Source organism: Aquarana catesbeiana, linkage group LG05 (genome assembly GCF_042186555.1).
Source record: "Aquarana catesbeiana isolate 2022-GZ linkage group LG05, ASM4218655v1, whole genome shotgun sequence".
Taxonomy (NCBI): domain Eukaryota; kingdom Metazoa; phylum Chordata; class Amphibia; order Anura; family Ranidae; genus Aquarana; species Aquarana catesbeiana.
Genome location: NC_133328.1, coordinates 255414021 through 255437517, shown reverse-complemented (window position 1 = coordinate 255437517; position 23497 = coordinate 255414021). Strand labels below are relative to the sequence as shown.

The window sequence follows — 23497 nt, the reverse complement described above, 5'->3', positions numbered from 1 at the left end:
TTGGGCGAATTGGTGGAAGAACTGTATTCCCCACCCACTTATGTAGCACTTGTCATATTGCTTTATTTAGCTAGAAAACTGATAGCAAGATTCTGGTTATCCCCTCACACACCTACATGTCAGCAGGTAAATAATATCCTAATACGGAAAAAACATACATACCTTCACAGGAATACCCCGCTTAAATTAAAAAAAATATGGCTGAGTGGCTGGAAACTCCTGGGGTGGCTCCTTCTCAGCTTATACTTACCAGACTACTTCAAACTTGAGAATGCCATCTATTATTGTGCATGGTGTGTCAGATAGAAGAGGGCAGCTTCGGTGTATTGTATACCTAAATACAGATGAGCTACATACACTGCAAGAGTGTATTTTGTTTTGTTTTTTCTCTTTTATTTTCTGTGTTATGTTAGTTTGTTTTTTTATTGTATCATCAGTAGAGCTGAAAATACCACTGTTTGAACAGTGTGTACTCTTTGCAAACAAATTCATACTTTATGTAGTGTAAAACGTAACCCTGATTATCTTCTTATTGCATATAGTCTATAGAATGTTTGTACTTTATATTTTCTTGTACAATAAAACCTTTTTTCTGAAAAAACAAAATATCCTAACAGTTTAACTATAACTATACATACAACATATACAAAATGAGGAACACAGATCACAGGGTAAAACTGGAGATGTAAGGAACAGTCAGGAAGGGGGAACTGAGACTGGGATCAGGAACAAGGGGAGCAGGTACAAGGCAGCAGGGTACAGGATAGAGGCATGAGCAAGATCTAGCAGAAATCAAGTTCAAGATTATTACCAAGCAGTATCTGGCTAGCAAGACAAAACACTGAAGCACCAGGGAACAGTTGAGGGGGAACTAAATACCATCTCAGCAGCCAGCATCAGGTAGAGACTGATTACTGAGATCTGCTGGTTACCGGGAGACACCCAGCAGCTATTGGTGGACACCAGAACTACAACCCTCAGCCTGGGGAACTATAGTGCCACCAGCAGGTGATCTAGGTCCTGACATGCGGCTTGGCACTGCATAATATTATTACATCTATGATCTACCAGAACACCCAGAACCTTATCCACCATTGACCCCCCCAGTTGTTCTCCACCTTAAACATATGATGCATTCATGTTTTTAGCCCCAAAGTGCAACTTTAGATTTATCATCCATAAACCTCATTTGCACATAGTTGCCCAATTGAATAGTGTATTGAGGTCAGTTTGTAAATTGAAGACATCTTGTAAGAATGTTATTCCACTGCATAGCTTGGTGTCATCTGCAAAAACTGAAATGCTACTTTTAATCCCAGACCCCAACACTGAACCTTGGGGTACACCTCTAATAACCATAATCCATTCAGAGTATGAATCAGTAATCATTACTCTCTAAATACAGTCTTTTAGCCAGTTTTCTATCCATTTAAAAACAGCATTTTCTAAGCCTGTAATTTACAGATTAGCTGTGTGATAGGAACTGAGTCAAACACTTTGGAAACAGCTAGATATATAATGTCCACAGCCACTCCTTTGTCTATGTTTTTGCTTACTTTCTCATAAGAAAGAAATCAGATTTGTTTGACAACACTGGCCGTTTGTGAAAAACATGCCGACTATTGCTTAAAATATAATTATCTAGCAAAAACTCTTCTATATGGTCTTTTATTAAACTCTCAAGTATATTTCCATTTACTGAAGTTAAATTAACTGATCTGTAGTTACTTGGTAAAGACTTGAATCCCTTTTTAAATATAAGCATCACATTGGTCTTACACCAATTCAGTGGTACCATGCTGGTCAATAAAGAGTCTCTACAAAGTAAAAAGAATGGCTTGGATATAACAGAGCTCAGCTCTTTGAGGGCCATTTGGTGTAAACCATCTGATCCCGGTGTTTTATTCACCTTTATTTTGTCTAAAGGTTTCTGGACCATGTCGATTTTGAGCCATTGTGCATCTTTTGGAGCTCTGTCAATACTATCCCCATTAAAGAGTTACTAAACCCAGTAGTATGAAAATAGTTCACAGGGCCGACACCTTATAAATCTTCGTTTTACATTAAAATACTGCCACTATAAACCTTTTGGATGATCTGTATACCATGGTTACATGATAAACTGCACAGTTTCTCCAGTGCTGAAAATTCAGGGAGATTTTCACTGCAGCCTGTATAAACGCCCAAATGTGTGATGTCAATATCATGTGACCTGGCTATCTCTGAGAACAAGAAAAAGTTCTCTCCAGCATAAAAGACACAACTGAGCATGTGCAGGTTAGCTACTCTGCCTGTGTTAGCTGGCCTTCCCCAGAAAGACAGTGCAGGAGGGGAGGACAGGGCCATCTTAAGAGTATTATAGGCCCCCGGGCAATACAGTGCACTGGGGCCCTGTCTACACAATCATGCACGAGAATAAAAATGCAAATGATCAATAAGGCTATATTTCTTGGTACTTCCAACAAAATCAATGTTTAAACATTAACACAACGTTTGGACAATATAACACGAGTTTGATGGGCACAGTGGCAGCGTGTGATGGGCACAGTGGCAGCGTTTGATGGGCACAGTGGCTGCGTTTAATAGGCACAGTGGCAACTTTGATGGGCACAGTGGCAACTTTGATGGGCACAGTGGCAGCTTTGATGGGCACAATGGCTGCGTTTGATGAGCACAGTGGCTGCTTTTGATGGGCACAGTGGCTGCGTTTGATGGGCACAGTGGCTGCGTTTGATGGGCACAGTGGCAGCTTTGATGGGCACAGTGGCTGTGTTTGATGGGCACAGTGGCAGCTTGGATGGGCACAGTGGCTGTGTTTGATGGGCACAGTGGCACTTTGATGGGCACAGTGGCTGTTTGATGGGCAGAGTGGCAGGTTTGATGGGCACAGTGGCTGTGTTAGATGGGCACAGTGGCAGCTTTTGAGGGGCACAGACAGTGGCTGTGTTTAATGTACAACTTGAACTTACTTAAGTAGACAGTGTTAGACTTACTTGAGGCCGCCGGCCTGGTACAGTACAGTGTGTCACTCACAGCAGCAAGGCAGCGCCAGCTATCAAGGGCCGTCTTTCCGCTCCGCTCCCTCTCCACGCTGTCTGAAGAACATGGCAGAGGTGGGCGGAGCTTGTTCACTAGCAGCTGGGGCGGCCTCGGCGCGCTATTAATGCTGGGGCGGCCGCGGCCTCTGACTGACGTCACTGGTTGCTAGCTAGACGCCGGGCGGCCGGCGATTCTAGCAAGTGAGCAACCAGTGCAGCCAGTCAACTAAAGCAGCAGATTGCAGCGCTGAGGATCGGCCCTGGATGGGGCCCTCCAGACGAGTGGGGCCCCTGGGCAACTGCCCAGCGTGCCCAATGGAAAAAACGGCCCTGGGGGAGGATCTATGCATACAGGATAAAACAGCCTTTTTACACAATGCAGAGGCTTAACCCCTTAAGTTCCACAGTGAGTATAACAAGCATGCTATGCTGCATATACAGACTGATTTTACTGTTGTGGTTTTAGTAACACTTTAAGGACTTGAGCTTTCCCATTTTCCTTTGTATACAATGAGCTGAAGAAGGTAGTCAAAAAATTTGCCTTCTCTTTAGCCCCAGTCAGCAACAAAAAATGATCTAGTAAAGGGCCTATATGTACAGACCTGACCATTTTACTGTTAATATATTTGAAGACATTTTGCCAATGACCAATAATTTTGGCAATTAATGACCTATAAAACATCACTTCCCCTTAATGTCTTTGCCCTAGTATAGGTCCTGTTGTTTAACAGTTTGTATTTCTGGTTGCTGACTTCTGCCTGTTTCTGACTACGCTTCTTGGACTAGTCCGTTGGATTTTGCTGATCGTTGTTGCCGACTCTGTTGCCTCTTGGACTACTCTTTAGGATTTATGCTGATTGTGGTTGCTGACTCTGCCTGTTCCCAGCGCCTCTTCCTGGTATACCAAGTGGATTGCTGCCTTGGTTTGCTGACTTCACCCTCTACTAACTGAGTTGCTTGTTTGGTGTTCCTTGATATAGCCTGTTTGCACCTTCTATTGTGGTCCCTTGATACTGGCTGCAGGATCTCAACCGTCCCTCCACCTGATACTGGGATAACAAGATTACCGGTCAGGAAACCATAGTGACAGTTGGAATCTCCTGGCAGACTTGACACCCTCAGCCTTGGAAAATTTGCACTCTTAAAATTAAGTGTTTTCATGTTTTCAGTATCTACTGCTAACCGTATTATCACCAGGTGAGGGAAACCTTCAAGGACAGAAAGAGCAAGCAAAAAAAACCCCAAAAAGAACACTTTTTTTAATAAAAGGCCAATTTCAGACCCGCTGATATGATTGCAGATTGTCTCTGATGTTCATTATGGTGATAATAATACTGCTGAAACAGGAAGTGAGGAGTTATGTGTCAGATGAAAATAAAAAAAAACTGAAGGAGGTTCCACAATTTAATTTATCACTTAAAAAGGAGTTGGCTGGCGTTGTACAAAAATATACAGCAGGAAAAGAAGCATGTAAAAATGTGAAAGTCACAAAAAAATTACTTAGAAAAGGTAATAATTATCCAAAATAAGCAATAATGTGTGTGTGTGTGTGTTCTGAAAATAAAAGTATTAATGGCTTATTTTTATCAATTAACACAATTTGAAGTAAATGAACATAAAAGAAATCTAAATCAAATCGATATTTGGTGCGACCACCCTTTGGCTTCAAAAACAGCATCAATTCTTCTGAGTACACTTGCACACGGTTTCTGAAGGAACTTGGCAGGTAGGTTGTTCCAAATATCTTTGAGAACTAAACACAGATCTTTTCTGGATGTAGGCTGCCTCAAAACCTTCTGTCTCTTCATGTAATCCCAGACAGAGTCAATGATGTTGAGATCAGGGATCTCTGGGGGCCAAACCAGCACTTTCAGGACTCTTTGTTCTTCTTTACGCTGAGTATAGTTCTTAATGACATTAGCTATATGTTTTGGGTTGTTTTCCTGCTGCCGGACAAATTAGGGGCCAATCACACGCCTCCCTGATGGTATGACATGATTGATAAGTATCTGCCTGTATTTCTCAACAATGAGGACACCACTGATCCTGACCAAAACTCCAACTCCATTTGCAGAAATACAGTCCAAACTAGTAAGGAATATAGGAAAGGGGGTTTGGGATAAAGAGACATCCCAAGAAAGCAATGAAGAGAATCCTTCACGGTATATCATTGAAAATATCTAACAAGCTTTATTGATCTTCAAATAGTATGTTAACCACTTAAAGACCAGGCCTCTTTCTCAGACTCGGTGTTTACAAGTTAAAAACAAGTTTTTTTGCTAGAAAATTACTTGGAACCCCCAAACATTATACATTTTTTTTCTAACACCCTAGAGAATAAAATGGCAGTCATTGCAATACTTTTTGTCACACCGTATTTGCGCAGCAGTCTTACAAGCGCACTTTTTTTGGAAAAAAAAATCACTTTTTTTGAGTAAAAAAATAAGACAACAGTAAAGTTAGCCCAATTTTTACCCTTAAAAATCTCCATAGGTGACGTTTAAAAAATTCTACAGGTTGCATGTTTTGAGTTACAGAGGAGGTCTAGGGCAAAAATTATTGCTCTCGCTCTAACGATTGCGGCGATACCTCACATGTGTGGTTTGACTACCGTTTTCATATGCGGGCTCTACTCATATGTAAACATCCCTTGTAATAGAAAAAAAGCATGGCAGGTCCTCTTAAATATGAGATTTTGGGTCAAAAAGTCCTCAGATCTCATATTTGGACTTAAATGCAATAAAAAAAAAAAAAATTTTGTCATTTGAAAAAATTACAACAGAAAAATGGCCTTTTAAGACGTATGGGCGGAAGTGATGTTTTGACCTCACTTCCACCCTGCTATAGTATGGCCATCTTCCCCTCACTCGTCTCTATACCCAGCCACGGACAGGTCCCAATTGCCTCCGCCACTGCCGATGGCCGAAAAGATGGATACCTCAGTTGTGGCAGCAGCTGCTGCTGTTACCGAGATATCCATCTTTAAACTGCCGATGTATATGTACAGGAGCCGGTCGGCAAGTTTAAAAACCACTAAAAAATTACAGAAATAGCATTAATGTGGAGTAATTTACCCTTATACCCAACAATAAAAAAAAACACACATATACAATTGGAAAACGCTGTCACAAAATGGAGAACTTGAAACCCCATGCACACTGCACATGCACACCCAGTACACAATGTTATTCTTTGGTGCTGCTTTGGTATTAAGCCAAAAAAAAAAATAAAAAAATATATATATAGATATATATATATCTATAGATATATATAGATATATATATCTATAGATAAATATATCTATATATATCTATAGATATATATATCTATAGATATATATAGATATATATATCTATAGATATATATATAGATAGATAGATAGATAGATAGATAGATAGATAGATAGATAGATATAGATATATCTATCTATCTATCTATATATATATATATATATATATATATATATATATATATATATATATATATATATATCTATATATATATATATATATATATATTGCATATATCTGTCATATGGATAATATCCATTAGAGGCTAAATATTGGGACCATTATCTGTTAGTTGATGGGAAGCCTGGAGAGTTTAATAGATTAAAGTTGAAGCACAAAGATATAGTAGTAGTTGTAGGCTGATCGAATGTTATGCATAGATAAGCATCCCGGATCTAAGATATAATAGTAGCTGTAGGCTGATTGAATGTTATGCATAGATAAGCTTCCCGGATCTAAGACAGGTCGATCAGAAAATGAGATGAACAAGTCCTTTAAGTACAGCAATTCATGCAGTATTGCAAGTATAATTAGGCACATTAACACAGCTGATAGGTGCACGGTATATTTGAATATATCTGAATGTAGGGACAGCAAACACATGATACAGCCCAGAGGCTCTCACCACTCCGTTGTAGTGTCCCCAGGAATCACTGAGATGAAGGTGAATGCTGCTGCAATAGTTGAAATTGGAAAAGTGTCCGTGCAAGGCTGTGCTAGAGTGATCTGTAGTGTGCATAGGTGTTGACGATCAGCTGACCGGTAAGTGAACTTCGGTGGCTTGTGAGTTCAGTAATCAGCAGGCTTGTCCATAGAAAGCAAAGGAAGATGACAGTGCGGCAAAGCCACACAAAATTGCTGGGGCATATGGCAGAGCATGAGGCTAGTCTGGCGCTACCTCCGTCAATGTATTTCACACACACACCGTGCGCTTCAAGAAATATGTCATGAATTATCACATTGGACCCAATGTCCAATCAGCAGTATCATGTCATAATACTTTAGAGGCCATCTTGTGGTGACAAAACATATTGCATGATTTAAAAAAGACAAACGCAAGAAACAGTAAATTGATATAAGGATTTTACATATTTGCATACTACTTCAACCTAATACCCTTATCATGTAAATACTGTGTGAATAGATAATGCCAAAATCACAATATTACAACATCACCCATGGCTTTTGGTGAAGGATCTTGGTTATAATTAAATTTTGATTGTGAATTTAGGCTGAATGAATGGGATTTATAGGTCCCAAAGTTACCTTGGATTAGTGACTGTGCTAAGGTTCAAGGAAAACCTTGAGACTTAGCTCATTATTTAAGCCATTAGGCTGTAAAGTATTAAGCCTAAAAATCCAGGATTTCTCCTTTTTAATTAGCACATTGTCATAGTCACCTCTATGGTCTGACAAATCTAGGGCAAAAATCCCTTAAATCTCAGGCCAGTGGATTTACCATCAGGGCACAATATGTAAGTGTTGTGTCACTGGTGTCTCCTCCTTCAAGCGTGTGCTTTTTAGGTCAACACTGATTCTGATTCGAAGTGGACGTTTTGTCTTACCAACATATAATTTTTTGCACGGGCACTCAATGATATACAGTACCTGTGCAGTAGCACAGTTGATAAAATTTTAATCTCAAATTCATGTTTTCTTTCAGAATAATTGAACACCACTGAGCGTTCAACATGATGGCAAACTCCACAGTGACCACAAGGGAACTTCCTGTTAAGTCTGGGCATATCAGTGAGCCAGTTCCTATTAGATGTTTTTACAAATGCAGACTGGACCAATGTGTCATCTAGGTTCCTGGCACATTTTGGGACCATATGTGGCCTAGATCCTACAATATCCTCCATGCCGCTTGGACAGGTCAGAATGTGCCAGTGGTTCCCGAAGAATGGAGCCAATCTGGTTCCATTGGGCACCGTACTGCATAATTAATCTGAACAGTCCATCTTGTTCACTGCTAGCAGGATCACGGATCGATAAAAGATCCTTTCTTGTTTTAGATCCAGCAATTTTCCTTGCCTGCTTCAGGGTATGGTGAGAGTAACCGCTCTCCCTGAATCGACTATATAACATATCGGACTCACGGCAATAGTCCTCCTCGGTGGAGCAGTTCCTGCGAATTCTCAGGGATTGTCCCACCGGAATGCATATGAAATGAACACTGAGATACATTCAAATATACCATGCACCTATCAGCTAATTAATGTGCCTAATTATGCTTGCAGTACTGCATGAATTACTATGCTTAAAGGACTTGTTCATCTAATTTTCTGATCGGCCTGCCTTAGATCCGGGCGCTTGTATAACATTCGATCAGCCTACAACTACTACTATATCTTTTTGCTTCAACTTTAATCTATTAAACGCTGCAGGCTTCCCATCAACTAACGGATACTGGTCCCAATATTTGATCTCTAATGGATATCTAGCCATGAGCATACTAGCATATCTAGGCTCCATATTTTCCATGTGAGAGTGATTATATATATGTTGGAAGGCTGGCCGCAGACTAGCCTGAATTTGTAGGAGTCTGAGGGCTATATATCCCTCCTCCTCCTCCATCAGATCCTTTGTCTGCTCATTTCCGGGTTACGCTGACACACTCACTTCCGGGTCCTTGCTGAGCGACGGTCAGCTGCAACAGTGGTGATGGTTCCTCTCTCGGTGCACTACCGAGGAGACCGCCCACCCACCTTTTTTTTTCACCAAAGGATATCCGGCATCAAGGGGGCCATCCGCTTGCTTCTCGCTGTGTTTCACGCCGGGGGAGGGGTGATCAGCCGCCCGCCAGCTCCTCTCTTCCCATGCAGACCCGGCATCACGCTTCTCCCAGTGCGCACGCCAGGGGGGTTGATCGGCCGCCCGCCAGCTCCTCTCTCCCCATGCAGATCTGGCATCACGAGGGGCCACCCGATTCTCCTTGTGCGCACGCCGGGGGGGTGATCGGCCGCCCGCCAGTTCCTCTCTCCCCATGCAGATCCAGCATCATGATGGGGCCACCCATGCGCTTCTCCCGGTGCTCACGTGGGGGGGGGATGTCCGGCCGCCCGTTTCTCCCGGTGCCATGGAGGACCGCCTGCCCTCCTTACATGCTCTGTCCAGGGCCGATCCTAGGGTCACAGACGCCTGGGTGCAGAAATATTTCTGGTGCCTTCACGTGGGCGTGGTAATCTTACCAACTCCTCCCCTTTACAAACGTTTCTATGGCAACGACTCAAACACAGAGATGTTCCCCTAAGAACTCTCCGTTACCCTGGGATCCTCCCATGATCTTTTAACAATAAAGAAAATACAGGAAGAGCGTACACTAATGAGACCTGGAGCGGAGTCTCTCTGATGCACACAGAGAGGGCTTCTGTTAGAGAATCTGTTAGGAAGAGCCCCCGACATAGTACAGGAGATGGTCAGAGACTGCAGACATAATACAGAAGATGGTCAGAAACTGCAGACATGGTACAGGAGATGGTCAGAGACTGCAGACATGGTACAGGAGATGGTCGGAGACTGCAGACATGGTACAGGAGATGGTCAGAGACTGCAGACATACTACAGGAGATGGTCAGAGACTGCACACATGATGCAAGAGATGATCAGAGACTGCAGACATACTACAGGAGATGGTCAGAGACTGGAGATATAATACAGGAGATGGTCAGAGACTGCAGACATAATACAGGAGATGGTCAGAGACTGCAGACATAATACAGGAGATGGTCAGAAACTGCAGACATAATACAGGAGATGGTCAGAGACTGCAGACATAATACAGGAGATGGTCAGAGACTGCAGACATAATACAGGAGATGGTCGGTCAGAGGCTGCTGACATACTACAGAGATGGTCAGAGACTGCAGACATAATACAAGAGATGGTCAGAGACTGCAGACATGATACAAGAGATGGTCAGAGACTGCAGACATGTTACAAGAGATGGTCAGAGACTGCAGACATACTACAGGAGATGGTCAGAGACTGCAGACATGTTACAAGAGATGGTCAGAGAAGGCGGACATATTACAGGAGATGGTCAGAGAATGCGGACATATTACAGGAGATGGTCAGAGACTGGAGATATAATACAGGAGATGGTCAGAGACTGCAGACATAGTACAGGAGATGGTCAAAGACTGCAGACATACTACAGGAGATGGTCACAGACTGCAGACATGATACAGGAGATGGTCAGAGACTGCAGACATGATGCAAGAGATGGTCAGAGACTGCAGGCATACTACAGGAGATGGTCAGAGACTGCAGACATGTTACGAGAGATGGTTTTAGACTGCAGACATGTTACAAGAGATGGTCAGAGAAGGCGGACATATTACAGGAGATGGTCAGAGATTGAGGACATATTACAGGAGATGGTCAGAGACTGCAGACATACTACAGGAGATGGTCAGAGACTGCAGACATGATACAGGAGATGGTCAGAGACTGCAGACATGATACAAGAGATGGTCAGAGACTGCAGACATGATACAAGAGATGGTCAGAGACTGCAGACATACTACAGGAGATGGTCAGAGACTGCAGACATACTACAGGAGATGGTCAGAGACTGCAGACATGATACAAGAGATGGTCAGAGACTGCAGACATGATACAAGAGATGGTCAGAGACTGCAGACATAGTACAGGAGATGGTCAGAGACTGCAGACATTATACAAGAGATGGTCAGAGACTGCAGACATGTTACAAGAAATGATCAAAGACTGCAGGCATGTTACAAGAGATGGTCAGAGACTGCAGACATGTTACAAGAGATGGTCAGAGACTGCAGACATATTACAAGAGATGGTCAGAGACTGCAGACATACTACAGGAGATGGTCAGAGACTGCAGACATGTTACAAGAGATGGTCAGAGACTGCAGACATGTTACAAGAGATGGTCAGAGAATGCGGACATATTACAGGAGATGGTCAGAGAATGCAGACATATTACAGGAGATGGTCAGAGACTGGAGATATAATACAGAAGATGGTCAGAGACTGCAGACATGCTACAGGAGACGGTCAGAGACTGCAGACATACAGGAGGAGACGGTCAGAGACTGCAGACATACTACAGAAGATGGTCAGAGACTGCAGACATACTACAGGAGATAGTCAGAGACTGCAGATATGATACAGGAGATGGTCAGAGACTGCAGACATGATACAAGAGATGGTCAGAGACTGCAGACATACTACAGGAGATGGTCAGAGACTGCAGACATACTACAGGAGATGGTCAGAGACTGCAGACATGATACAAGAGATGGTCAGAGACTGCAGACATAGTACAGGAGATGGTCAGAGACTGCAGACATTATACAAGAGATGGTCAGAGACTGCAGACATGTTACACAAGATGATCAGAGACTGCAGACATTATACAAGAGATGGTCAGAGACTGCAGACATGTTACAAGAGATGGTCAGAGACTGCAGACATGTTACAAGAGATGGTCAGAGACTGCAGACATGTTACAAGAGATGGTCAGAGACTGCAGATATGATACAAGAGATGGTCAGAGACTGCAGACATAGTACAGGAGATGGTCAGAGACTGCAGACATTATACAAGAGATGGTAAAAGACTGCAGACATGTTACACAAGATGATCAGAGACTGCAGACATGTTACAAGAGATGGTCAGAGACTGCAGTTCCTATGGACGTTAGTAAATAATGGCTGATCGGCCCTCTCACCTGATCCAGCGATACAGCAACAACGGTTCCTCTGATCAGGAGTCAGCTCACTCTGGATTGCCCGTGGTGACTCCACTGAGTAGAGCCCAGATCTATATTCTGGCAATGACTCCATTCCTTTATCCACCAGGGATGGCGCCAGGCTGTGTGGCTTTCCCTCATGTGGCGCAGGGCAGCGGGGTTCTCTCTCTGGTGGTGTTCCCTCAGCACTGTCCTCTCCCTCTGGAGTCCTGGGTGCACTTCCCTGAAAGCTTTCCCGGGCTCCTTGCTCTCTCTCTCCCATTCAGCTGAGCATGCTGTGTGGGCTGCAGTTTCTGTGTTACAGTGGGGCTGCCAGTCCTTGGGACTACATGTCCCAAAATCCTCTTCTTTGCTCCTTTTTTTTTCTTCCCTGGCCGATATGAAGGCGGGGGAAAAAACATAGTGTGCCCCTCACTAGTACAGTAGCACGCACGAGGAGGAGAGGGAGAGGGGAAACAAGAGCCCGCGGCTGCAGTGGCATCACGAGGGTTGGTGTCACCCGGTGCGGTAAAACATGGTATCACCCCCTCCACCAACTATAGTCGCCCCTCAGTACAGACCCCCTCCACTAAGTATAGACCCCCTCCCTCAGTATAAACCCCCCCAGGACAAAACACCCCCCTTTATCAGAATAGACCCCCCTCAGGACAAACCACCCCCCTCCATTAGTACAGAGCCCCCTCAGGATAAGCCACCCCCTCCATTAGTACAGAACCCTCAGAACAAACCACCCCTTCCATTAGAACAGACTCCCCCAAGACAAACCACCCCCTCCATTAGTACAGACCCCCCTCAGGACAAACCACTCCCTCCATTCGTACAGACCCCCCAGGACAAACCACCGCCCCTACATTAGTACAGTCCCCCCTCAGGACAAACCACCCCCTCCATTAGCACAGACCCCCCAGAACAAACCACCCCCCTACATTAGTACAGACCCCCAGAACAAACCACCCCCCACATTAGTACAGACCCCCCAGGACAAACCACCCCCCCCACATTAGTACAGACCCCCAGGACAAATCACCCCCCCTACATTAGTATAGACCCCCAGGACAAATCACCCCCTCCACATTAGTACAGACCCCCAGGACAATTCACCCCCCCACATTAGTATAGACCCCCCAGGACAAGTCACCCCCCTTACATTAGTACAGACCCCCCAGGACAAATCACCTCCCCACATTAGTAAAGACCCCCCAGGACAAACCACCCCCCCTACATTAATACAGACCCCCAGGACAAATCACCCCCCCTACATTAGTATAGACCCCCAGGACAAACCACCCCCCCAACACTAGTACAGACCCTCGAGGACAAATCTCCCCCCTACATTAGTACAGACCACCCAGGACAAACCATCCCCCTACATTAGTACAGACCCCCAGGACAAACCACCCCCCACATTAGTACAGACCCCCAGGACAAATCACCCCCCCCATTAGTACGGACCCCCGCTCTCCATTAGGCTAATTAAAAACACCCAGGCGGCAGCTGGAGAGGAGAGGACGGTTTGCAGCCGCGCCGCCCGGGTGGAGAACAGAGCTCAGGCTTGGGCAGCAGGCAGGACTCGGAGTTACACGCAGGAGAAGTGGAACACGTCGGGCCGCCCCCCGTGACGTCACTGCACGGCCACGGCTGGTCTCTCTCTGAACACAGAGACAGCCGCTCCGGTCTCCGGCTGTCTTGCTCTCCTCCTCTGACAGGAAGAGGGAGGGGGGATTGTGGGCACAGTGGCGGTGACCAGCAGAGAGAGCCGCCTATGGACAAGGAGAGGAGGAGGGAGGGGAGCACTCTGGCGCTTCAGCGGACAGCACCCCCACCTCTGTGGTGCCTGGGTGCACTGCACCCCGTGCACTCCGGCCAGGATCGGCCCTGGCTCTGTCTGGCATCTTCGAGGGGGCACTGCCTGCTTTCCCTGGTGCTCACGCCGGGGGGAGGGGGCATCTGTCCTCCTTTTTCTCCCTAGTCACACCAGCATGGGGGGGTGTGTATCGTCCCTCCATCCACTTCCCCCAGTGTTTGCCATGGTCGGTTTGGGGGGGCCTGTGACCTCTGGCTTTCGGATGGGGCGGAGCTTCCTCCCTCCACCCGACTGCATACCAGCACAAATATCCACCGATTCATAAGTCCGGCCTGATAAAACTGCAACCAGCTCTATCTTTCTACTCATTCACACGGCCGTCCAGGGCTTTAAAACACCCAGATCAGCATTTCTGCGGCCTGTGCAGCCAGGTGTTCATGAGCTGCAGCCAATCAGCCATATAAATCAATGACATGCTCCGCAGCTGTTTACATGTGATTGCACATGGAGCTATTGCCTGCAGTTAGGGATGGATGAGCAGCCTTGACAAAAGAAGGGGAATTAATACAGGGAAATACCTGTTTTGTGGTGTAACATTGGCGCATTTTCTGTGTGCTAAAATTAACAACGAAATCTTGACTATGTTCACATGACATGTTGTTTTGTTTCCATCATAGTGGTTCTGTCAAGCAGCGTGTTCTACCATAGCGGCCCTGTCATTGCGTGTTTCTGTCAGTAGCGTGTTCCATCATTAGTGTGTTTGTCATAGCAGTTCTGTCATTGGCGTATTGTGTCACAACAGCTCGGTCAAGCAGCGTGTTATGTCATAGCGGTTTTCCGGTCGTAGCTTTTCATTAGTAGCAATTTCCTGTCGTAGCATTTCTGTTAGCTAGTGCGAACATTCACGACCTGTCACGTCTACGGATCCATACGGGCTGAGGTTTCATTTTTAATTGATTGTCGTCTCACAATCTTCTCGCCCGCTTAACATACATCATACGATGCTCGCTCATTTCATTTCACTTGTACGTCTACCCACCTCGGTCTGTGGGTACACCAACCCTGAGGGTTTCAGTTTGCTACCTGTTTTTTCTGTTGTAGTATTTCGTTCGTAGCATTCCTGTTGTAGCATTTCGTTCGTAGCATTTCTGTTAGCTAGTGCTCACATCCAGGGTCTGTCACATCTACGGGCTAAGGTTTTTATTTGATTGTTGTCCCACAATCTTCTCGCCGTATACCATATGTCATACATGCACGTTCACCATTACACCTTTACTACTACCCACCACGGTCTGTGGGTACCTCAGCCCTGAGTGTTCCTTTTTTAATTACCTGTCTTGGCGCTGCAAATTGCTAGGGCTCGCTCACTGCATACACTAGGGTTGTGTCATCTTTAGGTTCACATTCACGTGCTGTTGGTCTTGTCATTTCTGCACCTACATCCTCATAATTGTCAGGTACATAGGGGGTTGTTGTTTCATGGTTGGTTGTCTGTTCTCATTTCTCTAGTTTGTGTTTCCTTATATCAGGGCATGTTGCGTGTTTCAGCAGTGGCCAATTCACATTTATCTCTCCTCCACCGCATGGGGGTTCAGTGCATGGTAGCACCCCATCATTAAGGGGTGAGACCATACCAAACTCATAGCTGAGTTTTATCGCTGGTGAAACCCCTTTCCCGGCCTCAGCTGGGGGGGCAGTTCTTTTTAGGTTGTCATTCCCAACTCCGTCCTAACCTCTTCCATCCACCAGCGCAGAACATGTTTCTATGCATGATTCTTCAACCCAGATTCATGCGGTACTTAATGCGCTCGCGCTACAATTGTTAGATAGGATGGAGGGTTACATAGCCCGCTCGGCTTGAGAGGAGGTATCAGCTGCGACCCCAGCTCCTGCTCTTCTCAGTGCGCCTGCAGGTGATGATTTCTTTACAGTGGCATGTAGAACTGGGGGCAAGCTTGGTCACAGGTGATCGATCTGGCCATGGTTCTTTATCCAGCGTTTTCCGAGGGCTTCTACCAAGGGTGGGAAGGTTTCATAGGTTCATGTCTCCGGCTTTCGCTGCATATTGCCTCGGCAATTTGGCCTCATCTGCCAACGCTATCAAGTATCCATCAGGTGACCAGCATTTCAGGCACCTACAAACTCCTGTCAGTCTGTCCATTTTTTGCAGCTCACCCTCTTTAAGCTGTCAAGGGTATTCAGGGAAGTCAGGGATGTTCTCTTTGGCACGGCTACCAGTTACCGACCAGGTTCATGGTGTTTCAGACTTCCTGTCGCCTACCCTTGGCGCAGTTCCCATTTAGTGCTCCAGGCAGTTCTCTTTACTACGCTTACAACTTCCCCATCATTAGAATAAATGGATAAGCCAGGGGTTCGTGGTTCATTACTGTACCACAGCAATGGTGTCGGATTAAAGTATTTGTCCTTCTCTGCAATATTCCTTGGGTCTGCTCTTTCTCCCTCTCCCCATGCATCCTCTCACTAGAACATTTCGTTCCCATGTCCAGGTTACTTGCAAACTAGGCTTGAATCCTAAACCCCTTTTCTGGATATTCGTCCGGATTGGAGGCAACTTTCGTAGGTCCCGAACAGGGGGTCCCTTCTTCATCATCAGGTACATGGGGTGCTGGAGATCTCCCGTTTTAGCAGCTACATACGTAAACCCCCTTTTCTGTAGTAATCCGGGCATTCGCTATTTCTGGTCGGATGGTTGTTGCTGGCCCTTCCTTGAAGCTTTCACATCACACCTACTTCGGGTCTCTTTTTGCCCTCTTTTAGGCATACTGACTGAGCTGCGGAGCCGATCTGTGTCTCACCTTTACTGCTGTAGGCCGGCTGGCACCTGTTGTTCCACTAGCTTGTGTTCAGCTCTGCTGCACTCTGCAGCTATGTGTGTCGCCGGCCTCACCTGTTGCGTAATATATGATTCCTTCCTGCTACTTCCTGTCCAGCCCCCATGTGCTTCTCTATTTAAATCCCTCTCTGACTAGTTCTGGTTGCTTGAGTAACATTTGTTTCTGAGCTCCCTTCATGTAACCTGCCTTGACCTGACCTCTCGTAAACTGATCTCTTGTGTACCGACTCGGCTTGTTCTGATTACGTTGTCTGCAGCCCGTTCTGACCTCGGCTCGCTATCCGGCTCTCCTTTGCTTCATCCATCCATCCTTGACAGTGTCTTCTGGTACTTCTGGTACTTCCATAGCGAGCGGGGTGAACCTGGGGGTCGTGACCTGGGGTCAGCACGCAGCTAAGCCCAAACCCTCGTGAGGGGGTCCCTAGCAGAATTCCTGGCTGGCCCTTAGACTCCACGCCCTGGGAGATCTCGTGTCACCTGCTCACCTGTGGGCTCACTGTAAGTAGTACCGTGACACTGACCAGCTAGGCCAAGGCACACCTCAGGTCTTGGTAGTTAGGATTATCACATTTCCAAGTGAAGACTCTGACTACAAGTTGGAAGGCTGGCCAAAGGCTAGCCTGAATTTGTAGGAGGAGTCTGAGGGCTATATATCCCTCCTCCTCCACCATCAGATCCTTTGTTGTCTCATTTCCGGTTTCCCACCTACCCGTTTCCCCCACACGTTCATCATTTCATTTACATTTCATACATATTCATTCAGGGTATGCCTTCTTTTAGGCATACTGACCAGCTAGGCCACGGCACACCTCAGGTCTTGGTAGTTAGGATTATCGCATTTCCAAGTGAAGACTCTGACTACAAATATATATGCAGTGTGCATGGGGTTTCAAGTTCTGGCGCCATTTTGTGACAACATTGTCCAACTGTATATGTGTGTTTCTTTTTATTTTTGGGTATTTGGGTAAATTACTCCACAATAATGCTATTTCTGTCATTTTTTTGTGGTTTTTAACATACTATTTGAAGATCAATAAAGCTTGTTAGATATTTTCAATGCTATACCATGGTGGATTCTCCTCATTGGTTTCTTGGAACATCTCTTTATCCCAAACCCCCTTTCCTATATTCCAGTAATTTATTTGCTTTGGAGGTATCCCGTACCAACCGCTGAATCGGTAACACTCTATTACTGGTTGAGCCCTCTCACCATTTAATTAAATTGGATTCAGATTCATTTTATTCTTACAAACTTGCAAGGAACCTACACCACGCTTCACTGTTGCCTGCAGACACCTTATTGTGCCACTTCCCAGCCATTTGGCGAACAATCTGCCTCCTGCTACAGCCAAATATTTCAATTTTTTTGACTCATCAGTCCAGAACACCTGCTGCCATGTGTCTGCATTCCAGTTCCTATGTTTTCGTGCATAGTTGAGTCACTTAGATTTGTTTACACATCAGAAGTACGGCTTTTTGGCCACAATTCTCCTATGAAAATCACTTCTTGCCAGACTTCTCCGGACAGTAGATAGGTGTACACACTGGTTTCCGCCATTTCTGTGCTGATGGCACTGCTGAACATCTTCCGATGTCAAAGGGCAGTGAGTATGATGTGTCTTTCATCTGCTGCATTTTGTTTCCTTGGCTGACCACTGCGTCTACGGTTCTCAACGTTGCCCCTTTCTTTGTGCTTCTTCAACAGAGCTTGAACAGCACATCTTGAAACTCAAGTCTGTTTTGAAATCTTTGCCTGGGAGAGACCTTGCTGATGCAGTATAACTACCTTGTGTCTTGTTGCTGTACTCAGTCTTGTCATGGTGTATGACCTGTGACATGAAACTGTCTTTCACAACCTCACCTTAGTTAGCAGAGTTTGGTTGTTCTTCACCCAGTTTTAAGCCTTCTACACAGCTGTTTCTGACTCAGTTAATGACTGTGCTTCAATGTACATATGAAATTGATGATCATTGGCACCTGCTTGGTATAATTGGTTAATCATACACCTGATTCCACAATCCTACAAAATCCCTGACTTTGTGAAAGTGTGCAAGTGTAAGACCTGATGCTGTTTTGAAGCCAAACGGTAGTCACACCAAATATTGCTTTGATTTAGATTTTTCTTCTAATCACTCACTTTGATAAAATTGCCAATTGATAAAAGTAAACCATTAAATATATATTTTTGAACGCTTTCTTACTTTACAGCATTTTCCACACCTGCTTAACCCTTTTGCACAGTACTGTGTATATACACACTTTTATTTTCCAAATGTGCCAGAGGATTAGTGTAACTGATCATATCTCTTCTATGTACTCATAATGTGATCAGGCAAGGCTGCACAGAACAATATTAGCCATGAAATAGTTAATTTCAATATTCAAATGGGGCAAAAACAGAAAAAGTGTGAGTACCAAAAAAAAACAATGTTTAGTTTGCATCTGCGCATTTTCTCAGGGCAAGTGTCCCACTTGCTTTGAGAAGAAAGTGTTCAACTGCAAAATAAATGATTGTTGGTTTGGGTATTCACAATCTGTCTATAATCGAAGGATGTAATATTTGGAATGAATGATCATCAGAATTTTTTTGTTGAACGCAAAATCAAGTTTATTCCTTTCTAATATTTTGTTCCAGGGTTTTAGTTTTTTATTTTTTGGATGGGGGAGAAGAACTATTCTTTCACTGTACACATTACATCAAATCAGGTAGCATCTTACTCAGTGACCTTTAGAGGAAAAGTGGACCAAATAGTAGTAAGATTACTTTTCTATAGCTAAATTTAAATGTATTACTGTATGTCATACCACTTTTGTAGAATGTTTTGTTAAAATAAATATATTTTCCTTTGATCTATAAAATATAAATGAACAAGCAGTACTTTTTAAATTAGTAAATTTTACATACAATGTAAATTGTAAAAAAAAAGTTAAAATCAAGCTAAAAATTATTTTACCGATTATTAAAGTTTGTGCAGTAAGTAAGGTTCCGACATCCCAGTTGACACGGTTCTCTTACGTCTGCTAGGCATGTTAACATTGAAGACTCTGATGGGTTGTATTCACATTCATTGTCAAACTTTTGCCAGTTTTGAGTATTTCCCCAGCTGGTACTGTATAATTTTGTACACAATTCCCTAAAAAACAGTAAATGTTGTTAAAGCAAATTCATTCACCTAGGTAAGCAGTTTAATTGTCTACTCTACATAAAATCTACAACATGTTATCATCAGTTTTATCTTATCTATTTTAATAAATAAACAAATATAACAAGCAAGACTCTAGTGCTAGTATATGTAGCAATGCCTAGGAAAAAAAGTCTCTAAAGTGCAGAATGAACTCGACAGTTACTGAGTAAAACGAAAGGCAAATCCACTTTGCACTGCAAGTGTATTTGGAAGTGCAGTTGCTCTAAATCTAAAGGGGGGTGGATCTGAAATGAGTGGAAGCTCTGCTGATTTTATCATCCAATCATGTCCAAGCTAAAATGCTATTTTTTATTTTCCTTGCATGTCCCCCTCGGATGTACAGCGACTTTACTTCCAAGTGCACTTGCAGTGCAAAGTGGATTTTCCTTTAGTAAATAACCCCCTTTGCTGCAAATTCCTACCCTTTGTTGTTCTAAAGAAATAGCTGCTTGTTGTTCTGGGGTTTATTTACTAAAGGCAAATCCACTTTGCACTGCAAGTGCACTTGGAAGTGCATTCACTGTAGATCTGAGGGAGACATACAAGGAAAATAAAAAATAGCATTTTTGCCTGTACATGATTGGATGATAAAATCAGCAGCGCTTCCCTTCATTTTAGATCTTCCCCTCAGATCCAAAGTGCACTTCCAAGTGCACTTGTAGTGCCAAGTGGATTTGCCTTTAGTAAATCAACCCCTCTGTGTCCATGTGCAAAGCAAATCTAATGGGAGTGAATTTATATTTATCAATCAACTTATGCATTTGCAGGGTTCTAATGAGGAAAGTGGCTGGGTCTGAATCCCTTTAGATATGATTTCCCTTTAGGAATATCTCACCAAAAATGAAATTTTTGTTGCAGAGGATGCCCAAAATCTGACTTGTATCTTAGTGCAGACCTCTGGGGAAACCAGGAAGCCTATCAAACAAGTAGGAAATTTCATATCTGGGAGGGGGGGGGCATTCTGTACACCATCTGATTAAAAACGACGGGTTATTTTTAATAACATTCAATTATAATATAACTTGTGTAGCAATTGTGTATGCTATACTGTATTCATGTTGTTTTTTTTTAATTTTTTCCCCATGAAAGTGGAGTTAACCTTAAAAAAAAACCTGTATGCAGAGAAATATAAGGCTGCCATTACTGACCTCCTAAATGCTAATTACCTGTAGCATTAATCATTCGAATCACTGACATGAAGCATGTAGGCACTGCCTAAATTCTATTTATATTTTTCACAAAAGGGTTAATGTTTGGTGACTCAGTGGTCAATAGTGTGCTCTGTTGTGCCTGCCCACTGCATGTGTCAGATGTAGTCTTCTTGCCAGGAGAACTGAATTTTTATTGTCTATTTATTAGGAACAAGCACAACAAAAAGATATGCACACCACAGTCACATCACTTAGAAAAAGGAGGATGAAAAATGACATGTTCAGGGAAATTGCACCATCTTATGTCTTTTGGAAACAACTAAAGAACTGTATGTACAAGTACTTTACTCCAGTAAAAGATGTTCTACTTAAGTAACAATTGGGGTTATTTACTAAAGGCAAATCCACTTTGCACTGCAAGTACACTTGAAAGTGCACTAAAAGTGCACTTGGAAATGCAGTCGCTCTAAATTTAAGGAGTAGATGTGAAATGAGTGGAAACTCTGCTGATTTTATCATCCAATCATGTGCAAGCTAAAATGCTGTTTTTTATTTTCCTTGCATGTCCCCCTTGGATCTACAGCGACTTTACTTCCAAGTGCACTTTCAGTGCACTTTCAAGTGCACTTGCAGTGCAAAGTGGATTTTCCTTTAGTAAATAACCCCCAATGTCTGGTCTGCTTCTTGAGAAGAAAGAGTGAATTATAGTGAATACTCTTTGGGGAACGAAGTGCAAACCTTCAAGGTCACCCTCTAAAGTGGTGAAGAGTGTAAAAAATACAAAGGAGGAGCAGCCAGGTCAGGAGAGAGATTGATGGTGGTGACGAAGGTTCAGTAGGCAGGGTGGTCAGTCACATGGGACACCTTGCCCAGCGGCTGGGTCCCTCTTTTAGGGTGTACTGCAGAATGGAACCAGTCCTAAGGACCTGGTCTGGAAAGATCATGGTGTACGTTTAATAAACTGTGTTAATTCACAAAAAAATTATCACAGTTCATCTTTTAGCTCTGTAGGGCTGGCCATACATTATACAATTTTCTTGCTCAATTTTCCTTTAGATTTACCAAAACCATATAATATGAAGTCAAACCTAAACACTTTCAATTTGTATGCAATCAGGGAGGCCCTTTCACTACATAATTGAAGGTAAATCTAAAGGAAATTAAGCAAAAAAATAGTATAATGTATGGCCAGCTTAACAGAGCTTAGTTTCACCCCTGCTCTGAGGCTGTTTAATAACAGTGTAGTGTAACTCCAGGTCTGTAAAAAGATGTCTTAACTAGCAGTAAGTCATCACTGTGATAGAGAGTGAAAAGAATGTGTGGAAGGTTTAACTAGCTGAAACTTTTATTTTTTTTTTACTATTCCCTTTTCATCCTCCACCCTAAAGGATCACAGGGTGGATTACCATAACCGAGTTATGGGGTTAAAATAATATAAACACATTTAAAACATATGCCCAATATTTATCAAAATAATAAAGTATATATGTGTAAAATATTTTATATTCCCCTGCCATCCCTTCATCCCTTAGCTTAACTTCATCTCCAGGCACATTTCTTTTTCTCTTTTAGGCTAGTTTCATGCTTACACGGGTGGCTGTGGGTGCGGCAATCGCACCTATTCCCGTGCCTGCAACCACCCGCAGCCAAATTCGGCTGCTCTTAACAGATTCACTCTTAATGGCACCCCCGTGCATCTAAAAACACAGTGTGTTTGAGAGTGTGGGAACATGTGGGAACATCCCTGCCACTGCATTCAAAAAAAGGTGCAGCAATCCTTTTCAGGCACAGCAGCCCATTCAAATGAACAGCAAAGGTGTGCACCTAGACTTACAGCCATAGGCGTGGCACAGGGTGTGCTGAGTGTGCCTGGGCACACCCTAATCACCCTGTATGTGTTAGTGTCTCGACATCTGCCTGGGCTGCTGTGAAATGCTGCGTCCAAGCAGTGAGTATCACATTGGGCAGATCGTGAAGCTTGTAAGAGCCGCTCAGAGTGTGAAACTGTCAAGTATTGTAACTGCATGCAGGGAGAGAGATCAGCTGTCAAAATTCAGCCGTGATGTCGGGGATGGGCGCGACCAAACAGCTATTAAACACCAGCCAATGGGATGGGGTCTGGGCAGGCCGCTACATGTATGTGGCTCTGACCCCTTTCTTAAGCAGCCCAATCATTGGCTGGTGTTTAGCTGTTTGGTCCACCTATCCCTGAATTGTGACAGCTCGTCTCTCCCCCTGCATGCAGTTACATTACATGACAGTTTCACACTCTGAGCGGGTCTTACAAGCCTCATGATCTGCTCAATGTGAAACTCCCTCTCCCCCAGTCAGTGCCACCTGAAAGTGAAAATCAGTGCCAACCAATGCCACTTATCAGTGCCCATCAGTGCTGCCTATGAGTGCCCATCAGCACTGCCAATCAGTGTCACCTATCAGTGCCACTA

The 23497-nt window shown here is 44.0% G+C and overlaps 1 protein-coding gene across 4 annotated transcripts in view; it reads right to left on the bottom strand.

The window, feature by feature from the left end:
- Positions 1-23497, bottom strand: part of RECK (reversion inducing cysteine rich protein with kazal motifs) — a 1099858-nt gene that overhangs the window by 519966 nt on the left and 556395 nt on the right. For all 4 annotated transcript variants that reach the window (XM_073630723.1, XM_073630721.1, XM_073630722.1 and 1 more), the window contains exon 10: positions 19672-19851. In XM_073630723.1, the coding sequence (XP_073486824.1) occupies positions 19672-19851 (180 nt within the window). The remainder of the gene's footprint in view (positions 1-19671; positions 19852-23497) is intronic.